A 26,081-nucleotide genomic window follows, 5' to 3' on the forward strand; every position below is an offset into this window, starting at 1 on the left:
ACATAAATTAAATATAAAATAATACATATATTACATGTAGAACATAATTATACATTATTAATTGATAAAATACATGTTTATACATACCTACATTGTTAAATTTCAGTAGTTAAATTCATACATCCATAATTTTGTAGTATAACAACTTATATTTTTAAAACCTGAAAATGAAACTGTTTTTTCTGCCTAGGTGGCAGTAAGCAATTCAACCATTTGGGTTAAATGGGTCAAATCGATGATGTCATGATTAAATAATAAAAATTTAAACTGTAAAAATTAAAAAAAACTAAAGAAAAGAGTAGAAAAACTTGGGTGCATTTCTAATATTATATATTTATTACATTAAACTATTAAATAAAATAAAATTAATTGATAAGAACTATTTTTATTAATGGTTAAAATGGAATAGAAAATTTATACTTGATCCAGAAACGAAACTATAGGAGGTGGGTCAATGATTCAACTGTTCAGGTAAAATGAGCCAACTAATGATGTCAAAGTTAAATAATAAAACTTTTAGATATAGAAAAATTACAAGATACTGTAGAAAATTTAGGCACATCTCTAATATTGTATATTAATCATATTAAACAAAAATAAGTCTGATGAATAATTTTTTTTATTAATGATGTAAATGAAACAATTTAAAACTGATCCAAAATGAAACCATTTCTGTTTGGTGGGTTAATGGTCCAACCTTGGGTCATATAAATCAACCCATGATGTCATATTATTTATATTAAATAATAAATATTAAAAAAGACAAAAATACAAAAATTTCATGGGCCCCAGCATTTTTTTGAGCTTACGGTTTCATTTTCAATGTAGATGAATGTAAGTTTGCAATTGGATGGGCAATTAGGTAGTTTAAAAAAGAATGTTGATCAACCTATAGGATCTTTGATGACCTACCAAAGATTGGGACTATTGGTATGGGCACAGATTTGCAAGAATCACAGATTTATTGATGTATGTACAATAACTACCAGAACTTCCTATTCATTCTTTTTTTATTATTATTTTTTATGAATAATGCCAAACCCAGTCTAGCCTTCTCAAGATATGATGTTCCCTGCAAGCAAAAACTCTGCACACACTCTGCAAGCATGGGGATCCGACCCCACATTGGGAAGATCTCCTCACCCATGAATTTAACATAAATATATGGGAAGTATTCCCAATGTGCAACTAGATGCTATGGACAGAATTTTTGATAGTTGGGAATTGGGATCAACATTGGGCAATGGCCTTTTTTAACATCAGACCTTCCTGTTCAGGAAACAAGCTTCATAAACAAATGACTTTAATCTAACATTTCTAATACTCTATAACTACAACTATTGCAGTAAGAACTCTGGATAATATCTTAAGAACTCTTCATGTAGGTATTGATGGAATAGGATTATACAGCAAATAATTACTAGCCACGGCATACTGACCGAACAGGCTACAGTATGGAGGTATACACAAGAAGCTGCATTCAACTTATTTGGTGCATGATATCCAGGAATATTTCAGAGTAAGCCGAGATCTTCAATATACTTTTGGGATTTTCTTTGAATTTGGCGCAGCTCTGACCTTGGCTTTGCAACTTCCACAAATATGACTCTGCCATCAAGAAACTGAGCAACAAAAACAGTTTACAGTGAGTGTACTTGAAGAGTGGAATCTTACTTGCATTCGGATGAGATTGATGAAGTTGAAAACTTAAAGGAATAAAATTATCATGAAAAAGTTTAAGGCATGATGAAAATGAGATTAACCTCCCCAATCAATGACAACCCCACGACTCACCATTAACTCACATCCTTTGGCAGCTAACCTACTGGGTTGACATGACCTAACCATTTAAGTGTTAGTGTGTCACTACTCCTTGTTCTGGTGGCAATCCTTTAATGCTATGTTTTGTTTGAAGGAAAAGGTAGGGAAAGAAAGGGAAATGTAGGGAAACCAATACTAGGTTTGTAAAGGTTTCCTTACCTTTCCCTTCCTTTCCCTACTTTTTCCTTCAAACCAAACACAACCTAAATGTCACCTAATTCCCTTGAAGTGACACCTCCCAACTCTTTTTTTTTTTTTTTAATATCTTCAGAAGGGCTACACAACAGGGGTAACTCATCCCCCAACCCAGGTGCAAGCAGGATTCAATCCCAAGTCTCCGCTACAACCAGCAGGAGACCTCCCAACTCTTATGCCACCTCTTTTTTTTTTTTTTTTTCTTTTGACACCAACTCATGTACCGCCTCATGCTATGGTGAGGTGCCACCATGAAATAATCTTTATGTTATTTACAAAAATTTCCACCATTGTCCTTATATGTATTCATCTTTGTGTCCCTTGGGTTTTTGTCCTTTAGTGTTCCCACAGACTAAGTCCCACGAATGGTCTCCAAGTGAAGGTTGTGACACTTGGCTGTTAAAATAATTATTTATTACACTGGTTACAAGTGATATTTTACTATGATTAAAAAATAAATTAAACAAGAATATTCATGTGATACTCTTGGTACAGGTGACTTCCCAATAGTCATCAATCACCTATTTCTAAGTGCAGCTGATACAGGTCCTGGCTACAGAAGCCAATCACCTACCCAATGCTTAAACTACATAGAACTTGGTTGGTGAAGTAAGGTCCTCTTTTTCCTAATAACTTGAGTATGAGCATAGATAATGAGCTTTTCCAAAAGAAATACAGAAGATCCTGCTCCTATAAAAGCCTAGGTAATAATTCACAAAGGCCAGCTGCTGTTATTATACATCTAGCTCAGAACCCTAGCCTTGGACAACCAACTAGTCATGGCATCACAATAGATATAGTTGAAAATTACACCTACAGAAATTCAGATAATGCAAGAAAAGAATAAAAGAGAGAAAGAGAAAGAAGAAAGAAGAAAGAAGTTTCAGCAATAGGTTTTGGAAGAAGAAAAGAAGGGAAGAGAGAAAAGAATAATTCAAGCCTCTCTCTAGCCCCCTTTCATCACTTATTAATAATTCTGAGTTTGAGTACAATTACTTGGATGCCCTTAATGGGGTGGCCAGCACTAAAGAAATAATTAAAGAAAATAAAAGAAGGCCCATAAGGCCCATAACTAAGAAACATAACTTTTAAATACTACTTAAAAGAAATAAAGAACACTAGATGTCAATCATGCCCAGCTTGCTTACATAATGTTGAAGCTTTGCCTTTGGGACTCCCTTAGTTAGAAAATCTACTAGCTGCTCTTCTGATGCAATGAAAGGTAGGCACACCTCTCTTGAAGCTACTCTCTCCCGTATAAAGTGTTTGCCTACCTCAATGTGCTTAGTTCTATCTTGCTGAACTAGGTTGTGAGCAATGTTAATAGCAACTTGGTTATCACAATACAACATCAATGGCTCATCACATGAACACCCATCTCATTAAGGAGAGATCTAAGCCATAACAACTCAAAAACACCATGGGCCATAGCTCTATACTCTGCCTCAGCCGAAGATCTAGCAACCACTAATTGCTCTTTGCTTCTCCAGGAAACAATATTTCTAGCTACCATAGCACAATATCCTGATGTGGATCTCCTGTCATCCACATTTCCTACCCAATCAGCATTTGTATATGCTTCTACTTTCATGTGTCCATGTGTCCATGTTTAGCAAATAATATACCCTTCCCGGGGGTTCCGTTAAAGTAGCATAACACCCTTTCTGCAGCAGCCATATGTGTGTCTCTGGGAGCATGCATGAACTGGCTAATGATACTCATAGCTTATGAAATGTCTAGACGAGTCATACATAGATAAAGAAGTTTCTCCAATAATCTCTAAACCACTCCCCTATCAGCTAAAAGTTCTCCATCATTAGCTAAAAGTTTATGATTCACATCAATAAGGGTAGAGGCAGGTTTAGCACCAAATTTTCCAGTCTCAGTAAGAAGGTCTAGCACATACTTCCGTTGAGAAATAAAGATACATTCCTTGGACCTAGCAACCTCAATGCCCAGAAAATACCGCAACTCCCCTAAATCTTTTTCAAATTTAGAACTGAGAAACTCCTTCTGTATCACTGCCAGTAACCACAATATCATCTACATAAACTATAAGAAATGTCACCAGAGTGCCTTTTCTCTTAACAAAGAGGGTATGATCTGATTGAGTTTGAGTGTAGCCGAACTGAACAAGAGTAGCCCTAAACTTGTCAAACCAAGCACATGGAGATTGTTTCAGGCCATAGAGTGATTTCTTCAATCTACACACCTTACCATGCATTTCCTTGCCATAGGAAGGGACATATATACCTCTTCAGTGAGATCACCATTCAGGAATGCATTCTTAACATCAAATTGATACAGAGGCCAATCATATCCCACTGCTATGGATAAAAGAACTCTCACCGAAGTCATCTTAGCAACTGGAGAAAAGGTCTCAGTGTAATTTATCCCATATACCTGGGTATATCCCTTGGCAATAAGCCGAGCCTTATACCTCTCAATTGACCCATCTGCATGATACTTGATAATGAAAACCCACATGCACCCAACAAGTTCCTTTCCAGTTGGCAAGTCAACAATATCCCAGGTATTGTTTTTATGAAGGGCTTCTATTTCAATACTCATAGCATCCCTCCAATCTGGTGTGGCTAAGGCTTCTGAAACAGACCTTGGGATAGATTGAGAGGAAATGGAGGCTAGAAAGGCACAGTAGGATGGGGACAACAAGCTGTAAGAAAGGTGTTAGAAAATAAAATGAGTTGTACATTTCCTTTTACCTTTTCTCAAAGCAACGGGTAGATCAAGGTTTGGAAATGAGGGTGCTGGTGGAGGAGGTGATGGACATATCCTCTCTCCAGTAATCGGGAGCGCTTGAGACTCAACCGAGGTCTAGGATCAACCTGTGTTTGCCTTAGCCTTTGCCACTGGTACCACCTCTAGAGAATAGGATGAGTGGAAACAACTAGAGGACTAGCAGGAGGAGGGGGAGGAGCAGGAGCGGAAGACCTCAAAAGAGAGGATCCCTCCATGAGAATGGAAGTAACTATGGAGAGTTTGACATAAGACTCAACTGGATTTGGCAAGGGAAGGGATGAAGAAAACAACTTGAGAGATCTCTCTCCCTCAAAAGAATGGCTATAAAAAGGAACTAACTCTGCAAAGGTGACATTCATGGAAACAAACTGGGTGCCACTAATGGGATCAAAACAACAGTACCATTTCTGTGTGGAGGCATAACCAAGGAAGATACACTTCTGAGCCTTGGGGTCTTTTGGAACTGGGAATGTGGACATAATAAGTGCAGCCAAAGACCCTCAAAGGAATAGAGAAAATCTCAACATCAAGAAAGGGGACTCCAAAAGGAGATTTTAACCCCAAGACTCGAGAAGGCATGCGATTAATAAGGTAAGTAGTTGTTAAAATTGTATCACCCAAAAACTTCACAGGAACATGGGTAGCAAAAAGAATGCTCTTTGCAACTTGCACAATGTGTCTATTTTTCCTCTTCGCTACTCCATTTTGTTGTGGAGTGCGGGCACAAGAACTCTGATGAATAATGCCAAACTTCTCAAGATAGGAGGTAAGATCCTTCTCAAAATATTCCTTAGCATTGTTTGACCGGAATATTTTGATGTGGGTATTAAATTGAGTGAGTATGTGTTCATGGAACTGTTGCACAAGTTTAGGCACTTCAGCCCAAGAGCACATAAGGTAAATCCAAGTACATCATGAATCATCAATAAAAATGATGAAATATTTATACCTACCCATACATGGTAAATGGTAAGGCCCCCACACATCAGAGTGAACAATATTAAAAGGAATAGTTGATCTTTTATTACTTGAAGGATAAGTGCTCTTGCAATGCTTTGAGAACTCACAAGACTCACAATGAAGACTCGATAGACTAATTCCTTTAAATAACTCCAGAAACATCTGACTCAATGAAGAAAATGACAAATGACCCAAACGACTATAACATAACATAATATGACTAGTGGACTCTGAAACAAATGCAATTCTCTTATGTTGTACTCGGCTCTGCTCAGGCATGTCTAACAGATAGATCCAATTCGCCTCATGGCCACTCCCAATCACCTTCTGAGATTCCATGTCCTGAAAAACACAATATGAAGGAAAAAAGGTACATGAAGAACAGATGGTATTAAGGTACACGAAGAACATATGATAAGGTTAGGGCATTAGGGGTCTCAATGTCTCCCTTTCCCATGATAGGGGCTAGGGAACCATCAACAAGGAATATCTTATCCCGGCCAGAAAGAAATTGGTAAGAGGTGAATAACTATAAAACACTAGTCATATGGTCAGAGGCACCAGAATCAATTATCCAAGGAATTTTATGAGTACCTGAGACAGAAGCATGATGTGTAGTGGCACGAATACCTGAGTGAGCATATGCAAAGGAAGGAAGAGTCTCTGAAGGAGCTGTAGCAATGGACTCCAAGTGACTGATGATTTGGCCATACTTCTCATATTCAACCCTGGCGGCCGCAAGCTGTTCTCCCACTGACTTCTCTCCACCCTGTCCTTGTTCACCTTGTGAAGAGGTGGCTACATTTGCATTTCCACCTTTTTCGGTTTCAACCCTTTTTCCACCATTTTCTTTCTTGAATCTGGTAGGAATGAGCTCTAGATGCAGCTTCCAACATGTATCTTTAGTGTGTTTAGGCTTTCTTGTAGTATTCGCAGATAACATCTTTCTTCCAAATGCTAACCTTCGACTTCATCCCAGCATTAGTATAGTGATCAACTTGCGGCTCAACAGACTGAACCTGTCTCCTGCTCTCCTTACTGCTCACCATAGTATATGCCTGAGACAAAGTCACCTCATCCTTTGCTAAAACATTCTACCTCACAATATCATACTCTGAAATGAGTCTAGTGAGGAACTCAAAGACCTGATTTCTCTCCACCAACCTCTTATATGTTTCTGCATCCTTTGTGCAACCCTAAACAACAATCTCCATCAGATCAATCTCTTGCCAAAGAGATTTCAGCATAGAGAAGTAGACTGCTAAGGGCTTCTCCCCCTGTCTAAGATTATTCACATCATGCTTCAATTTGTAAGCCCGAGCAACATTAAGCTTTTGGGAATAGGTCTCTGTGACACTATCCCACACTTCTTTTGCAATTTCCATCCACGGGTAATGCTAACTAATGTGTGGTTGCATAGAATTCACTAATCAACCCACTATTGTGTAGCTTTCCTGCATCCACCTTTCATAGGTAGGATCGTCCTCCTCCAGTTTCTTCTTGTTGTCGGTAATATAACCCCATTTTCCTCTACTACACACATATATCTTCATAAATTGAGACCAAGCTAAATAATCGGTCCCATCTTGCTTCACAGTAGTCACAGCCCCAAAAAGATTTTCCATTGATCCCTCATGTCCAAACCCGGCTGAACCTTTCCCTTCTCCAGTTCTATGCTTGGTAACAAGGGTGTTTATGTAATATTTTTGGTATGGGTGACTGCCCAATAGCCATCAACCACCTACACCTTACTGAAACTGTATGGGTCCTAGCTACACAAGTCAATCACCTAGCCAATGCTTAGACCACATTGATCTTAGAGGTCTAGGAAACTTTCATAAGGATTTGGTTCATAGAGGTCCTAGCTACTCAAGATATTTGGTTCTAATTTCTAAATCATAAGGATTCAGATCATATTAGCCACATATCAAGAAACTTTCACATCATCCCATCTTCTTTCTTTATCTGCTAAATCAGAAACCAATACCATTTATCAAAAAAAAAAAAAAAAAGAAAAAAGAAAAAGAAAAGATGGCATATTTATCACCTTAGTTACAGGCCTACAGAAAGTAAAAAAAAAAACTAAAAACAATTTGACTGACAAACATTCGATTGTTATAGTGTCATTTAATTACCCTGTTAGAAGTATAGGCCACCCCTTTTCTCAACCTAAATTCACCCGAAGTTCTGATCAGAAGACAAAATCATGATCAGTCACCTAATTACTTGTCATATTCCCTAAGATTGTAGTTAATCATATTTATATTCTTCTGCTTACTTTAAGTAGGAATCAAAAGGTTTTCTCCATTCTGGATATGTAATTAGGAGGTTTATAATCAAACTACCTTGAATGGGCTGCCTAAATTAATGAAAATTTAACTTCTTTGTTGAGTGAATCACATTGCATGAATCAAAACTTTTATGCTAATAAGTAATAACCAGCGAATATAAATTGGATAGTGGATTTCGCAAACCAACCAAGAAAGCTCCCCAATTAGTAACTACTTATTCTCTTTCCTAGCTCCATCAAATGGACCCCTCACTCAATCTCTGCCTCCCAAAACAACAATGACCATCGTGTAAAAGAAGGTATTCTCCATCTGACCTGACTCCCACTAGGAGCACCAATTCCCCATTCAGTAAAACGCTTAAAAAGGGCTTCTAGGTGTACTCTACTAAATTCTATATAAAGTGAAAAATATATTAAAATCCACCCAGAGAACATAAAATGAAGGATAAAGTATCGACACACCTCCAACCAAGTTTCTCAATATAAGAAAATTCAACATAATTTCATTCTTTATCATCTTTTCAATTCTAAGAACCTTGACACATGTAATCAACTAATCAGTACCCAGCCTTCTTCGGTATTTTTTTTATTGGAAATAGCAACTTTTAATCATTAAATTTTAAAATCATAATGTTACATATCAGGCATTCCATAGCTGGAATGCTGATTCCAAAAACAGATCCACCGTTACAAACTAACAATGCATCCCAGAGAAGTTCACTCCTGTTTGATCCTTTTTGGCTAAAGCATCAGCCGGGTCATTTGCTGTTCTTCTGAACCATTTGAAGTTTGCTTCTATTTCCTTTGTAAGACACCAAACTTCTCTCATAGATTGCCTGTGATTCCAGATTCCCAAGTTTCCAGCTTTCATCCAGTCTATTACTAACCTTGAATCCCTTCCACTTCAATCTGGTGTAGTCCTATCTGTTTAGCCAGTGTCAGTCCTTGCAGTAAAGCTAACACCTCTGCACTTAACACATTTCCCAATCCTATATGCCCCGAAAAAAGAGCCAAATTTTTCCTTCCTATTCTCTAAAGATTCCTCCTACACCTGAAGGCCCCAGGTTACCAAAAGAGCTGCCATCCAAATTCAACTTTATTCTTTGATGTGTAGACACTGCCCAACTCTCTTGAATTTCTGGACTGGATCTTGTAGAGTTTGCTACTGAATTCCAGCTCCTAATCATATCATCCACTAAGAACTCCTTAAACAACTCAACTGATCTTACCCAGTGCACTACCTTAATAGTGATGCAATCAATCAAAGCCTCCCTCGATTTTCTTTTTCAATGAAAAATCCTATTATTCTTTCCTCCCATACTGCCCATAAGACCGCATCTCTTGTGGATCTGCACTGCACAACATCTTTCCCCTTTTTTTGGTTGCCTAAAGAAGCTTGCTTGGGGAGGGGGGAATCCACCTGAAACCAAAGAGAGAAAAAAACCAATCCCAAATAAAAGAGACAGAGATGCAAGAGACTAACAGGTGCTCAATAGTCTCACCACAAGCAAAGCAAAGGGAGCAGATATCTGGGGAAAGGCATTGATTTGGCCTTCTTTTATGTAGTATATCAGAGGTATTGATCTTTCAAAGAGCCACTTCCCAACAAAAAGCCCTCACTTTGGAGGCACTGGGCTGCACCACGCCTCTTTAGCTGGGAAAGATACTTCTTTCAGTATTGAGTACAAAGAAAGGCAGGTTGAAAAAGATTGGCATGCCTCAAATCAATTTACATTGGATAAGAAGATTCAGCATAATTTAATGCTTTGCCATCTTTTCAATTCTAAGAACCTTGAGACATGTCACTGAGTAACCATAAACCAACCTTTTAAAGAGTGGATCTTTATTTCAAGAGCCATAAAAAAACATGAATTTCACTATGATTAGTCTACAATGCTTATAGATTCAAACAGAAATATCTTTTCCTTTTGTGAGGGCATTGAAGGGTATCAAAGGAAAATTCTTAATTTTATCTGTTAGTCTGCATACCTTTCCATGCATTCCTTCAATGGCTTTCTTAGATTCTTCTTCAGTTGCATAACGAAGGAAAGCAAAGCCTCTTGGTCTATTAGCTCTTCTATCCATCACAAGGTTAACTGTAAAATGAACAAGTACAATTTCAAATTCCAAAAATACTTGAAAAATGATTGGCCAAAAGAAATTCTGCAGGAGCTTGACGTTAAATAAGAACCTAAGTTACATAGGACTTTGAAGTTCCATATAAAGGAATTCTATGGGGGAAAATAATAACAATAAACTGGTTAAACTTGAACATGCATTCCATTATTCTCACCTTCAATGAGTTGGCCAAAGTTTTTAAAAGCATTTCTCAAGCTCTCCTCTGTGGTACGGAATGAAAGCCCTACATGCAGTACACATATATTAGTACATGAAATGTTTTATGAGAAACAAAGAAATGCATAAAATTCTTAGCTGAACTGCATTTTTTAAAGAGAAGGTGAAGTATATTGAATTTCCTTTCTATAAGCTGATTACAAAAATCCTCTTTGCAAGAAGCAACAGTACAGGAAAAAATTAAAAAGAAAAAGGCAAAAAACATGAGACATCATGTGTGACTTTTATTTACAACAAAAAAAAAAAAAAGAAAAGCCCAGAAGCAATTGGAGACTAGTGCTAATGTAGCTGTTGAGTTGGGCCGAATTTAAGTTATTGGGCCCAGTCTTATTTTTACTTTTAAGTTGTTGAGTTAGGAAGCTATTGGGCCTTAGGCCCATTAGTTTATGTTATTTTAAGTTGCGACTGTTTAGCTACTTAAAGTAGCCACCCTACTAAGGGTATTCATGTAATCTTGGGGCTGGCAGCCAAACCTATTCAAATCTGGCAACATCCCACTCTCTTTTCTTCTCTCTTCTTCTTCTCTACTGCTGAAACCTTTCAGCTTCTTCTACTTTTTTTCACAAGGCATTCATCTAAAATTACTATCAGCAAATTCTACTTGGTATCAGAGCAGGCCGAAGGTTTCTTGAGCTGCTTTATCATGCAGCCCTAGATCGGCCAATTGCATGGTGATATGAGAGGCTGATTGAAGACCTCAGGTAAGCCCAGTTTTTGGATTTTTTGGTGGATCAGTTTTGTCCTGTAGCTGGTCTAGGGTTTCCCATCAAATTTAGGAAGAACTGGAGAAAGGGGGAGCGTCCTGTTTTTGTAGGACTCTTCAATTTTGACCTAGGAAGTGGTGCCCTAATTTTTAAGGGTTCCTTGGAGTTTTTTGAAGGGGTAGTTCAAGTCCCATCTATTTCGGGAGGGAGCGGCTGCTTCTTCTCTCTCTTCTCGCGTCCCATAGAAAGGGAATCTTTTGTGGAAGGATCATCTAGGGTACCAGAAGGGTGTCTGTGGTGCCTGAAGGGTTTTATTTCATATTCTTTCATCTTAAAATGATCTTTTACCTCTTTTTGGGGGATTATGGAGGGTCACAGAGTTGAGAACAAACTGGGCAGTGAAATGGGACCAGTGAGAGAAGGTGTCAGAGAACTTTTCGGGGCTGGAACCATCACTACAGTTAAGTTGGGTGGTACAAATTTTTTAGAATGGTCACAATCTGCAAAGATGGCCATTGGTGCTCGTGGGAAGTTGGGGTATATCACTGGTGAGGAAGTGAAACCCGAGACTAATAGTTCCCAGTGGGTACAGGAAAACTATATGGTAATGACTTGGCTATGTAATTCTATGTTGCCCCATATAAGTAAAATTTTTTTGTGGCCAAATACATCTAAGGAAATTTGGGATGGAGTGCAGAAACCTACTCATAGAATGAAAATGTTGCTAGGGCATATCAGTTGAGGAACCAAGTTATCTCTGCCAGACAAGGAGATAAACCTATTGTTGTTTATTTTTTAGCCCTTAAAACCCTATAACAGGAGATTGACCATTCAGAGACAGTGGTTTGGGAAACCACTAAGGATGTTGCTGCCTACCAGAAACTCTTAGAGAAGAATAGGGTTTTTGAATTTCTTGTTGGTTTCAATCCCGAGTATGATATTGCAAGGCAACATATCCTTTCCAGGGATAGTGTTACTCTCTCTAAGGCATATGCCTTTGTATCAGGGGAAGAGAGTAGGAGGAATGTAATGATGAAGAATTCAGGTCTTGAGCAGTCAGCCATGGTTAGTACTGCGAAACCTAAACAGAGTGGAGACCAGGGTGGCAATGAAACCAGGAATGAAGATAAGAAGGATCTGATTTGTGATTACTGTAAGAAGTCTAAACACACGAGAGATACCTACTGGAAACTTCATCCTCACCTTGTGCCGAATAGACTCAAAAACAATAAGGGAAATGCTAACATGACAGTCACTAGTGACTTACCTGGCCCCCCTATTACAACTACTTTGGAGTCTATTGCAGTTGCTGCAGTGAGGGCCGAACCTGAGAGATATGGGCAGTTACTAAATCAGCGAGATACAGTTAGCTCTAATCCGGTAACAGATGGACAGCTAGGTACAGGTGGTTCTGGTGGAGGACATTCTACTTCCATTGCTTATACAGGTAGACCTGTTCATGGGCCAGGCTTTTGCTCTTCATTAGCAGAAATTTTTCAGGCCCGAGCCCGAGCCCATCCCTCATAAAAAGCCTGAAGCCTGGGCCCGAGCCCAAAGCCCAACTTGGAGTATGAGTGTCGATGCCCTCTGAGATTGAGAGAATGAAGCCTGAGCTGAGTTCGCCAATTCCTAGGAGTTTGAGAGTGAGAATAGAAAGTGAGAAAGTGAGAAGATAGAAGATGAAAATAGTGCCGGCCAGAGAGAGAGAGAGAGAGAGAGAGAGAGACGACCTAGATCTGGTGGCACCAGTCGTCGATGCTTGAGTTCGCAAAGTGAAAATGGTACGCCTGGGTTCTAGTGGCACCGACTGGAGAGAGAACTGAGAAGATAGAAGACCTAGTTCTAAGAAGAGAAAACTGAGAATGAAAAGAAAGAAGATGAAAATGGTGCCGGCGAGAAAGAGAGAGAGACGACTAGTTCTGCTAGCGCCGGCCGCCGGTGCCTAAGTTCGCAGGTGCAACTGGGTTCGCCGATTCTAACTTCTGGGAGTGTGAGAGTGAGAAATGAGAATGAAAAGAAAAGTTTTAAGAATTTAGGGTTAGGGTTAGGTAGTTTAGGAATTTAGGGTTTAACTTATACAAAAGTCGGATTGGGCCAGGCTTTTTTAACAAATCCCGAGCCCGGCCCGTAAAATAGCCGGGCTCGGGCTTTTAGGCCCGTGGGCTAAAACGCATTCTCGAGCCCATCCGGGGGCCGGACCGGCCCGTTAGGCTACTCGGCCCATGAATAGATCTACATATAGGTAGTTCACATGCCACTGCAAACTATGTTTCTACTACAGGTAAGGAGGGACCTCCTTGGATTATAGATTTTGGAGCCTCTGAACACATGACCCATAGTTCCACTATTTTTTCTTCTTACCAACTCTGTTCTGGCAGAGACAAGGTTTTCATAGCCAATGGATCTCATGTTCCCATTGCTGGGAAGGGGTCTATCAAGATTACTGATTCCATTTCCCTACCCTCTGTCCTTCATGTTCCTAGATTGAGTACTAACTTGTTATATGTTAGTAGTTTGACTAAGAACTTGAATTGCTCAGTGATTTTTTCTCCTGGCCATTGTGTTTTGCAGGATCTGGTTTCAAAGAGGACGATTGGGAGTGGTGGTGAGGTGAATGGAATCTACCTCCTGGATGTGCTTCCTCATCATCGAGTCATCATGTTAGCAGGGATTTTGAGTCAGAGTCTGTGAGTCAGATTATGCTTTGGCATAATCGCTAAGGACATTTGTCTTTTTCTTCTTTGCGTTTCTTGTTTCCGAAGTTATTTGAGTCTGTTAATTTGTCTAGCTTAGAGTGTGAAAGTTGTCAGCTTGGAAAACATTGTAGACATTCATTTAAAGCTAGTAATAAAAGGTGTTTATCTGCTTTTGATGTTATTCATACTGATGTGTGGGAACCATACCATGTTCCTTCTATGGGTGGCTACCGATATTTTCTTTTATTTGTGGATGATTTTTCTCGGTATTCTTGGATTTACTTAATGAGATCCCGTGATGAGGTACCATCCTTGGTTCAACAATTTCATCAAATGGTGCTAACACAGTTTGGGGTACAAGTGAAGGTGTTCAAGTCAGACAATGCCAAGGAATATTTTGAGAAGAACCTTGCTTCATATTTGTTAAGAGTATGGAGTTATCCATCAAAGCAGTTGTTCTTACAGTCCATAGTAGAATGGTGTTGCGGAGAGGAAGAACAAACACACTATTGAGATTGCAAGAAGCATGATGATCACATCCACTATTCTAGTTCGGTTTTGGGGTGATGCAGTTCTCACACCAGTTTTCCTGATTAATAGGGTGCCCTCTCGTGTACTTGGATTCAGCACCCCATTCAGCCTCCTTTTTCCTGAGGGGGAGATGTTCCACATCCCTCTCAAGGTTTTTGGTTGTGTTTGCTTTGCACATGTGCTTGGTCCTCACCGCTCGAAGCTCAATCCAAAGGCAAGGAAGTGTTTTTTTTTGGGGTATGCAGAAAATCAGAAAGGGTATTGCTGCTATGACCCAGTCTCTGGGAATCGGTATGTTACTATGAATGCCACCTTTTTTGAGTCCACATCCTTTTTCTCGAAGGGTTCTTCTCAGGGGGAGTGTTTTGGGGAAATGAGTGAGCAGTCTATTCCTCTTCCAGTTTCAGTCCATGTGTCCACTCCTGTGTTTGATCCTCCTTTATCACCTATCTCGCCACCTCCCTTGCGTCCTACTTCTCAATGTTACTCACGTCAACAACTACAACTTCACAGGGAGGTTGATTCCACTGCAACAGAACCCACATCACTTCCTATCGGTTCCTTGGAGACTCCAGATTCAGCTGACATGGACTCAAGTATTCCTCTTTATCCCTCTAATGCTTCAGTTCCTATTGATTCTACTAATCCCATTACAAATGACCTGGACCTTCCTATTGCACTCAGAAAAGGGAAGAGAAAGTGTACTACTCATTGTTTCTCATAGTACCTATCCTACAGTGGATTTTCTCCTTCTTATCGTGCTTTCCCTTCTTCCCTTGACTCTGTGTCTATACCCAAGGGTGTCAATGAGACTCTCTCCAAACCTGAGTGGAAGACGGCTATGCAGGAAGAGATGGAAGCCTTAATTAAGAATCATACATGGGAGATTGTGGATCTACCTAAGGGCAACGAGACTGTTGGATATAGATGGGTTTATACAATTAAATACAAGGCAGATAGAAGTATAGAAAGGTATAAGGCCAGACTGGTTGCAAAAGGGCACACTCAAACCTATGGCATTGATTACTTAGAGACACTTGCACCAGTTGCAAAGATGACTTCTATTCGGATCCTTCTCTCTCTTGCACAAGTTGCAAAGATACTCTTGGCCCCTTTTCTAACTTGATGTAAAAAATGCTTTTCTAAATGGGGATTTGCAAGAAGTGTATATGGATCTTCCTGCTGGTTTCTACAGTGATGCTGAAAAGGGGAAGGTATGCAGATTGAAGAAGTCACTTTATGGTTTAAAACAGTCTCCCAGAGCATGGTTTGACAGGTTCAGGAAGGCCTTGATTACTTTTGGCTACACTCAGACTCAATCAGACCATACTTTGTTTGTGAAGCGGAGGGGGTCCCTGGTGTTAGTTCTGATTGTTTATGTGGATGATATTGTAGTTACAAGAAATGACCTGAGTAAGATTGACAGTTTGAAGAAGAATCTACACAGATAATTTGAAATTAAGGATCTTGGGAGCTGAGGTATTTCTTGGGCATTGAGGTTGCCAGATCAAAGCATGGAACTTTCATTTCTCAGAGGAAGTATGTTATGGACCTTTTACAAGAAACAGGGAACTTGGAACAAAGGCAACCAGTACTCCTATTGATTAGAATCACAGAATTAATACATCAAAAGGTAAGCTGGTAAAGGACATTGGGAGACATCAGAGACTTGTGGGGCGGCTGCTATATTTATGTATGACAAGACCAAACATCTCCTATGCAATGAGTGTGGTGAGCCAATACATGCATGCCCCATGAGTCCAACATTGGGAAGTTCTTGACAGGATTCTTGCTTATTTGAAGGGACACCCAGGCAGAGGCATACTTTTTGCTAACCATGGACAGTTGAAGCTAGAGGCTTATACAGATGTTGATTGGGTAGGATGCCTTGATGACAAGAGATCTACATCAGGAGTTTGCACTCTTGTTAGGGGTAATCTCATCTCGTGGAAAAGTAAGAAACAGACAGTTGTGGCAAGGTCAAGTGCAGGAGTTGAATATAGAGCCATAGCACATGGAGTTTCAGAGCTTCTCTGGATCCGTTCCTTGTTAGGAGAGATTGGTGTTGAGGCAGAAGAACCTATGATGTTGTACTGTGATAATCAGGCAGCAATTAACATTGCCCACAACCCAGTTCAGCATGACAGAACAAAGCACATTGAAGTGGATAGACATTTCATAAGAGAAAGGGTGACTTAAGGGGAAGTTTGTCTCCCATACATTGCTTCTGATTTGCAGCTTGTTGATGTTCTTACAAAAGGTGTTGCAAGGAACAAGCTAGAGCATGATCTATGCAAGTTGGGAATGTGTGACATTTACTCCCAACTTGAGAGGGAGTGTTGAGTTGAGCCGAATTTAAGTTATTGAGCCTAGTCTTTTATTTTTACTTTTAAGTTGTTAAGTTAGGAAGTTAATGGGCCTTAGGCCCATTAGTTTATGTTATTTTAAGTTGTGACTGTTCAGCTACTTAAAGTAGCTGCCCTACTAAGGGTATTCATGTAATCTTCCATTATTTTATTTTAAGTATATATATCAAGAGGGGCTGGCGGCCAGACCTATTCAAATCTGGCAACATCCCACTCTCTTTTCTTCTCTCTTCTTCTTCTCTACTGCTGAAACCTTTAAGCTTCTTCTACTTTTCTTCACAAGGCATTCATCTAAAATTATTATCAGCAAATTCTACTGTAGCAAATCAGAGAATGGGACATCTTCAAATTCCTTTCTTGCTGTCATCCAAGAGCCACCTCTACCTGCTTCTATTCCTTCTCTTCAAATATTCTTGCACTTCTTTCTCTCCAAATAGCCCAAATAACCACCAACAGAATTGTTTTCAAGGTCAGCCATCCTCTTTTTGTCATCAATTGCCAACTAGCTAGCAATTGTTCCACTGCTTGTGGGAAGCACCAATTAACCTTCAACTCTCCATAAATTAGTTCTAGATTTTAGAACTGTAAGGATAACAGATGAAGAGGTGATCGCAGTTTCTGCTTCTTTTTCCCAGAGCAGACACCGCACTGATTGGTTCATTCCCATGCAATGAAATTTATCCCTTGTCAGGCATTTTCCTAAAGCTGCTATCCGCACCATGAAAGCCACTTCTGAGGGTGTGTTTGTGCTCCACAACTCATTTACTGGAAAATTACCTGTATTTGATTGTTACATCTGATTGAAAAAGGACTTCACTGAGAATTCTCTTGTTTTCTCCCCATCCCAAATCTTCTTATGAACTATTCTTTTAGAAAACTTCATCTTTTTCTTCATTTTTGTTGATCAGGCATAGAACCAATGGCAACAAGACACCACAGCCTAAAACTTATCTGGAAGGTAAAATCTCGGGTGGGAATATTTCATCCAGTTTATATCTTTGTTTCCGTGAGACATTAAACATAAAAGAAGGGAGAAAGAAAATTCTGTTTTCCCAAGATATTTCTTCTCTCTTCTCCAATTATTTAAATGAACAATAGGGTTGGTTATAAATCAATATCTAACTATAAAACTTTAACTGGTCATTTTATCTCCAATGTGCTAGGATCCTTACTAGAATTCAATTATTACAGAGGGAGAAACTCCTATGATGTAGCATTTTGATATGATACATAAATATAATACTTAAGAGGTCAAGCATAAGTGTTCTAATGCAAGGATAAACAAAATCAGTTAAAATCTCTTATGGGTATGTAATTTGGAAGGAAAGTTGAAAGTTCTCCTCATCATCATCATTATCTAAGCCTTGTCCCAACATTTTGGGATCCTCACTAGCATTCAATTATTACAGAGGGAGAAATTCCTATGATGTAGCATTTTGATATGATACATACATCTAATACTTGAGAGGTAAAGTATATGTTTTAATGCAAGGATAAACATAATCAAGTTAAAATTTCTTATGGGTGTGTAATTTGGAAGGAAAGTTAAAGTCCTACTCATCATCATCACCATTATCTAAGCCTTGTCCCAACTATATGGGGTTGGCTACATGGATCCTGTTTTGCCATTCAATTATGTTCAGCACCATATCCCAAATCAGTATCCATGACCATGAGAGTTTGGTAAAATTTTTTATGCTGGCTGCAAACCTAAGACAACCCTCCTCCTTTATCTACACTTGGGACTAACAGTGTTGGGCAAGCTCACACTGGTAAAGTCTTGAAAGGTCTACTCCTTTTTCACTAAAAAAAAAAGTATGAGCGGGGTGATTGGACTAGAATTATATCTTGGTATAATCAATTGTTTGACAATTCTCAAGTAATTACTCCAAGCCCTCTATTTTATAGCTTTCAACAAAAAGGGAGTAGGGGATGCCTGTTATGAACAATGTAGTTAAAGTCATTAGACAACAATAAGCATTTTAACCTTGCAAGGTGAGTTGCAATGTTTTAAAAAGTGCACCTAGGCACAAAGATGAGGTGAATTTTAAGGCAATGCAATCACCTAAACCCAAGCACAGCCCCTTTCAAAAGGCACAGACTTGGTGCACCTAAGTGAGTGCCTAGTGCACCTTACACCTTGGCCTAGGTGTGCACTTTTTCTAACTGTGTCCTTTTTGTTATTTTTTAGTGATTTCACACATTTGTAATGGTTTATCAACTTCTAAATTACCTTTTATTGCTTTTTTCACTAGTGATGAATTATTAAATAAAAAAGTAAAAAACTTTTCAATATATGACTCTTGGCTCTTGCAAATAGGATCTCAAATAAAAAAAAAGTCTACTGAAGAAGCAATAAAAATACAAATAATATTTGATTCCTAATCCTAAAATAGAATGAACTGCAACTGCAAGGTGCCAACTGGTTTGTTGGTAAGGTTTTTGGCTGGTTGTAGCGAAGACTTGGGATCAAATCCTGCCCGCACCAGGGTTGGGGGGTTATGGTTTGGGGGATGGGCTACCCCCCTTGTTTAGCCCCATGGAGCCAAAAAAGGAAAGGAATATAATGAACTGCAACTAAAATCACAAAACCAATCTCTTTATATATAGGTCCAAAAATTTAGGTTGGAAGCAACATGGATTTGTTTGGATTTGCCTCAAGGGGCCTTTACAAAGTCAGAGCCTTAGAGGGCCAATCTCTTAGGTTGAGGAATGCAAGATGCTTTACATCACACTAGCTACTTGAAGTAATGCAACTAGGAGATAAATAAACAAATTGAAAGTAGGCATGTTAATGATACCCGAAGCTTCGTGGACTGATCCAACATTCAATCCAATTATCCCAGATTTGGAATGATGTGTTTACGTAATCAGATCGGATTCGGATTTTGTAATATGCATCTGGTTAATAATTGGATGGGATTTGGATTTGGTTCCACCCAAATCCAATTATATTATAATATTTATTGATCTTTGTTTTCATTCAAAAACTGACCCTGGCAGCCCACACTATTAAAAAAACATAAAAAACCTTAAGAAAAGAACACCCTACCAGCACTGTTACTCTAATAACAGGCTGGCAACAATCTTGATATATATATATAATATACTTAAAATTATAAAAACTATTTTTATATATTATAATATATATGAATTTCTAAATATAATATACTTAGTATCTTATATAATTATATTTGCATTAATTTATTATATATAAAAATTGAAAAGTAATTAACTTTTCAATCCTTGTTTGTATTTTAAAAATTAGAGCAGAGTCAGATTAAATTCGAACCCAATCTGAGTCCATTAGGATTTGAATTCGAATCCAAGATCTTTAAATATGATCGATTTTTGGATTGGGTTCAGATGCAAGCTTCCAATAATCAGATCGGATTTGGGTTTTGCTGAATCCGATCAGTTTATAGCCCTAATTGAAAGTTTCACATGCTTGAATTGTTATGTGCTCAAAGCACGTTGGTACAATCGACATATGTTTTCTTTAACTTCCACATTTTCACCTTACATATGTCTTATATGTTAAGTTTATGTATTTTAGTTTGAGCTAGTATGCTCTTTAAAATATTTAATTTGTTCCATAATTCAGGTTTGCATTTTTTTTATTTATTAATTTTTATTTTTCTTAAAAAAGTTTGCTTTGCATCATGCCTTGTGCATTTTGAACATTGACATGTTGATGCTTAGGCGACAAAAATAAATAATAAGCATTACATGTTTTTATCAGCAAAAAGATTAATTTTATTAATGGGTGGTAAAAGTTACAATAGATTGGGTATCCAATCACCCAAAAATACAAAACACAACAATGTCCATATAACTAATTTACAATAGAGCCCAGAATAACTGCTGCCACAATACCCCTTGCTTAGCTAAAGAGTCAGCAATCCTGCATGTCAAAGTGAAGGAAGCATTCAAGTCCCCTTTCAGACTCTCTATCTCCCTTGAGGAATGTCTGTAAGCCCAAGGTACATTGTAACTAGAAGTGATTCAAGAAATAACCATTTTAGAATCTCCTTCAACTTCCAAATTTCTAAAATTGGATTGCTTAGCAAGTTTTAGGCCTTGTAATAGTGCCATCAATTCAGCCTTGAATGAGTCCCCTTCTCCTATAGGTCCTAAGTACATGGCCAGCATTTTACTTGAGGAGTCTCTAAACACACCAGTGACACCACCAATACCTGCCATCCCCGGGTTTCCCATAGAGCTCCCATCAAAATTTATCTTTTTCTTATCCCTTACTGGTGACTTCCACTCCATCATCTCTCTTTCCTTTTGTTTGAAAGAGTGTGCCACCTCATTCCAATCCCTTATTGTATTAGCCACTATAAAACATTGGAAGGTGTCAAAAGTTTTTATCCAATGAACCACTTTAATTTTTATTAATTCCACCAACTCCTCCTTTGACCTAAGCTTCTCATTAAATATTCTTGCATTCCTCTCCTCCTAAATGGTCGACACTACAACAGTTCTAACTGCCTTCCACATTGTTCTCCCTCATTTTGTTGGCTGTCTTAGGAAATATGGATTGAAGAGACTAACTACATCCTAGGGAGTTATCCACCTGCAACCAAAAAGAGTCCCAAATAAACAACACAAAGGGACAAGAGATCAGTAAATGGGGTAAGGATTCACCATTTGCAAAACAAAGAAATCACACATTAGGGGAAGGATATCTATTCGGCCTCCTTTTTGAAGCATATCACAGGTGTTCACATTTCCAAGAAAAACCTCCCAGCACAGTGCTTGAACTTCAGGTGGCATGGGCTTACTCCAAGTTTCTTTCACTGGGAAATTCTCTCCCACCTCTAAAGGTTGCAAAACTGAATTGAAAAAAGAGGCACAAGTAAAAATACCATCAGGGGAGGTAGTCCAAGCTCTAGTGTCCTCCACAATTTGAACCAAGATAGTAGACTAGAGCTTATCCAATAGCTGAATAAGGGTCTCACACTCACTATCTCTCAGCCCCCTTCTAAAACCAAAGCCCAACATATACATATTTTTCTATGTATGTGAAGTTTATATACATATGCAAAGTGTATCTGCTCAACATATGTGGACTTGGCTGGATTCTATAATTCCTTGTCTGTTTCAGCCCACATGAAATTCTTTTATAATGTGAGCATGAAAGACAGCAGCCATGACATGAATATATAATTCTCCCGCTCCCACTTTTCATGAACTGGACCTTCATCTTTGGGTTCCTTTATCTTGCCAATCAAACACCCTAGCTTCTATTACCTACCAACAAGTAGTCAAATTAATTTATCCCATTTTAAGTAGTTTAAACCATCTTGAGCCTAGAGGCATAAAGGATATATGAAAATTCATATTCCTATCACAGCCACCAATCAAAGGACAAATTCCAAGAACACCAAATGTGGCTGAATCATCGGTTCATAGCAGGCAACCAACAAATCAGCCCTCTTCCTAGTTTTTTATCCCCCACACATGCAGAAACCACTAGATCACCAGTACATTACCAGGATCTGAGAAAGGCACCAAACCAGCACAGCAGAATCTTTTAAGTATCTCTCAAACCACCATCAAATGGATCAGGCCACCCAAAAGGAATATTCTTTTGGTTTTACAACTAAAAAAAAACGAAAAAGAAAAGGGAGTTCTCTCTTGTATCCAATTTAGTCCAACATTATATACTCCTATTCTAGCATGTTAGATCTGGTAAAAAAAAAGAGAATAGAACAAGAAAAAAGGTTGTGTTTGATCAGATTTATGACAAATAATGCTCTGATACCATGTTATCTGTCATAGAAGTAAGAAGAGAGAAAGGAAGAGAAAGGAAAAGAGAACAGCACAAACAGAATGGTATAATGGTGTGTGTCAGGACCCACACAACTATTTTATTACGAGTGTTTAAAACATGTCTAAAGGTCATATTAATGCTGCATCCCAATACAACAGATTTACAACAATACACTATATGTTAACTATAAACTACTAAATAACAAAGTAAATCAGAAACTAATCTAATGACAACTTACACCTTATAATGATGGAGAATAACGAATAACGTGAGGTTTTTGTCATTCAAAATTGTTGAATGCATGGCTGCTATATTTATAATACTATCAGTATACAGGATGTATATGATCTGTTACATTACAGCATAAAGATATGGATTACATAAACAAATTGTTTGAATTATCAGATAAGAGGTCTAAGCAAGAGTATCTCCTGATAATCGAGATTCATGCAGCTGGTGTGTCCTTAAGACACCCCCTCAAGCTCAAGAATCCTAGTAGAACTTTGAGTTTGCTTCAGATAAGAACAAGATGTGGTGTGGAGAGACCCTTGGTGAAAATATCAGCTATTTAATCATACGTCGAGAAGATATGACGAACCTTAAGGGGCTTTAGAATACCACCATCCTGATGAACCAAAAATCCACTTCCACATGTTTAGCTTTGGTGTGATAAATAGGATTGGTAAATAGATACATAGTGCTGATATTATCACACAACAAAATTGGAGGAGATGAGGGTGAAATTCTGAATTCCTGCGAAGAAATGAGTCCAAATAACTTCCGCAATAGCATCAGAAAGGACACAGAATTCAAATTTCATGCTAGACCTAGCAATTTTAGGGTTCCTAGAGAGATAATGGAAACTATCTTTTTATGCAAGCAGGTCAACCATGGAAACTATCCTTTTATTGAGACAACTGATGGAAAAGTTTAGGGAGAAGAAGAATGATCTTCATAAAATGCCAAAGGTTAGGACCATAGTCTACCCCTCCCAAGACCTGAACCAACGTTGAGTAATGGCCTTAGATGCAATATTAGACATATGGACAAATACCTTAGAAACAAGAGGTTTTAACTTTTAAAATGAGTATGACTAAAACAGAAATATATGCAATGTAAATTAAAATAATAGGAATAAAAATCATTGGAGACCAAGAGATATCTCAATTGTGACTTCCTTCATTACCTTGGTTTTATGATCAATATCATGGGAGAGATTGAGGAGGATGTTGTTCTTATAATTAAAGAAAGATGGGCAAAATGAACAAGTGCATCTAGAGTCTTATATAATAGGAAAATACCATTTAGGATAAAAAGGAAAAGTTTTATAAAACAATTATAAGGCCAGGAACATTGTATGGAGTAGAGTGTTGGACAATCAAGAAAAAACATATATAAAAAATGAGAGAGACAGAAATGCAAATGTTGAGATGGATGATTGGAAAACTAGAAAGGATAAGATAAATAAATTAACTTATTCGTAGAAACCTAAGAACATCTCCAGTAGGTGATAAAATGAGGGAAAGTAGACTAAGATGGGGGCATGTGCAGAGAATACCTTCTACAGTAGTAATGAGAAGTGGTATACTACAAATTGAAGGGGCTAGAAGAACTGGGGGCAGACCAAAATGGACATGGGCTATGAGAAATTATTTAAGGGCCTATATTTTAACAATGGATTGAACAGAATGGAATGTGAGAACAGGATTCATGTAGCTGACCCCATATAAATAGGACAGGGCTTAGATGATGATGATGATGATATGCATATTGGATATTGGATTGGACAGAAGTGGAATACTCTTTGGTTTTGCCTATTGGATTAGACAGAAACATTATCAAAGAGGCACACTATAAATTGTTCACCTTCTGTGTGGGGCAGAAGTGGAACACCCTTTGCAAATCACTACCATCATTGCCAACTGCAGAAGCATAATCCAAAACTTCTCCAACTTCTCAATAATTCATACTCCAAGATCATTAAACTCCACAGCATACCCCCTTGCAAAAACTTGCAGCTACATCTTTTATAGATAAATCTTGGGATGACTCAATGTGCAGCTAGAGAGAAGCACTCACCATAAGCATAATATGCAGAAAATTCATTTATCATACCAATATCACTTTTTTTCTTTTTTCTTTTTTTTTTTTTGCCTTTTTTGCAACAATAAACACATCATTCGGCTTGTTTGCTCTCGTATCACATAGTTTATACCCATTTTCGATCAGTTTTCCCATTTACTTTTGCTGTTTTTTTATCTTTCCTTATTTTACTTAAAAAAAAAAAAAAAACTCCCCTTAATAATATACTATTAACAACACATAGCCACACCACAAATCCATAAAAGATTAAGAAATATAAAATGGAAAAATTATATAATTCTGAAAAATGAATGGGTATCAAACAGAACTGATAACAGGGTTTTCTAACAGAATATATAAAACGAATGAAAGAAAAGCAGCACCCAAGCAAAATAAAAAATGGGGATGGAAAACCAAAATTGTGTTCAGATTCATTTTAAACAGAGAGGGAGGAATTAAATAGATTAAGAATTATGAATAGCTTCATAACGCCCCTATATAGTTCATCTGAAACGAGGATAATATCTAATTCAGCACTAATAAAATTTGCAAATATACTCGGAACAAGACCAACAGATAAGGAACTACATGAGCTTGAGACACGCTTTTGAAAAAGAAGAAAGGCGATGGAGAGAGTAGAAACTAACCGCTAACGTAGAGCTTGGTGGAAACTGTAGTGGTGTTCTCAGGCGAAGAAGGGAGACACCCAACAATCCTGATGCCATTTTGGTGTCTTAAGCGAGTCGCTGATAGGGAGTGAGAAGGGAAACACAGGGAAGACAAAGAAAAGGAACTGCAGCCATGACGAAGAAAAGCAGAAGTTGTTTCCCTTTGCTTCCCTATGTTTTTCTGTGACGATGATAATGATGACGGAGCAAGAGAAGCAGCCACTAGAGAAGCTGTTGCCATTTCTCTGCGGAAGGAACCGAGCAAACCTGCTCGGGATGCTAATGATAAAAACCGTTGAGGGAGAGCACCTGTGCGAAGGGGAAAAACTTTGGCTGTTAGGTAAACCGCTGTAATGATCGTAGGCAAAAAGGCATTTTACACTCAATATTGAAAAGATCAGTTAATATATCATGTGCAGAGGCTCCCAATTTGAAAGTGAACTCTCTTCTATTTATCAAATAAATGGTGTCGATAATTTTTTATCTTAATTTACATGTGCATCAATTTCATTGAGGTGGAACCTAATGGCACCTAATTGCGTCTAATTGTCAACAAATTATGACAAAACGTTTATCAGTATCCGGTAAAAATTATATATGCTCTTTTATACATAATAATATTAAAGTTGAATTAACCTAAACTTTTTGAGTTTAAGAAATAACATTTGGCAAAAGGATTGGAGGTAATGAAGTTGGCCAACCTGAGCCCAACCTAATGTCAATCCAACTCAAAGTTTTAGGGTTGAGATAGGGTTAGGGTTGGGGGTTCAATAGCTCGGGTTAGGTTAGGTTTGATCTCAATGTGACCTAACCAAGTCCAATTTGCACATCTAATTGCAATAGTATTAATGTTTTTTCTTTTTATTTTTGTCTA

The 26,081-nt window shown here is 38.1% G+C and overlaps 1 protein-coding gene across 1 annotated transcript; it reads right to left on the minus strand.

Moving 5' to 3' along the window:
- Positions 1 to 1,359: 1,359 nt before the first annotated feature.
- Positions 1,360 to 25,593, minus strand: LOC104612367 (RNA-binding (RRM/RBD/RNP motifs) family protein). The gene is made up of 4 exons (XM_010279760.3): positions 25,187 to 25,593; positions 10,320 to 10,388; positions 10,016 to 10,122; positions 1,360 to 1,622 (listed from the first exon to the last, which is right to left on the minus strand). The coding sequence occupies exons 1-4, from the start codon at positions 25,446 to 25,448 to the stop codon at positions 1,515 to 1,517; spliced, it is 546 nt and encodes a 181-aa protein (XP_010278062.1). The 5' UTR covers positions 25,449 to 25,593; the 3' UTR covers positions 1,360 to 1,514.
- Positions 25,594 to 26,081: the final 488 nt, after the last annotated feature.

The sequence above is a fragment of the Nelumbo nucifera genome, chromosome 2 (assembly GCF_055504915.1).
Source record: "Nelumbo nucifera cultivar China Antique chromosome 2, China Antique-T2T, whole genome shotgun sequence".
NCBI classification, from domain to species: Eukaryota; Viridiplantae; Streptophyta; class Magnoliopsida; order Proteales; family Nelumbonaceae; genus Nelumbo; species Nelumbo nucifera.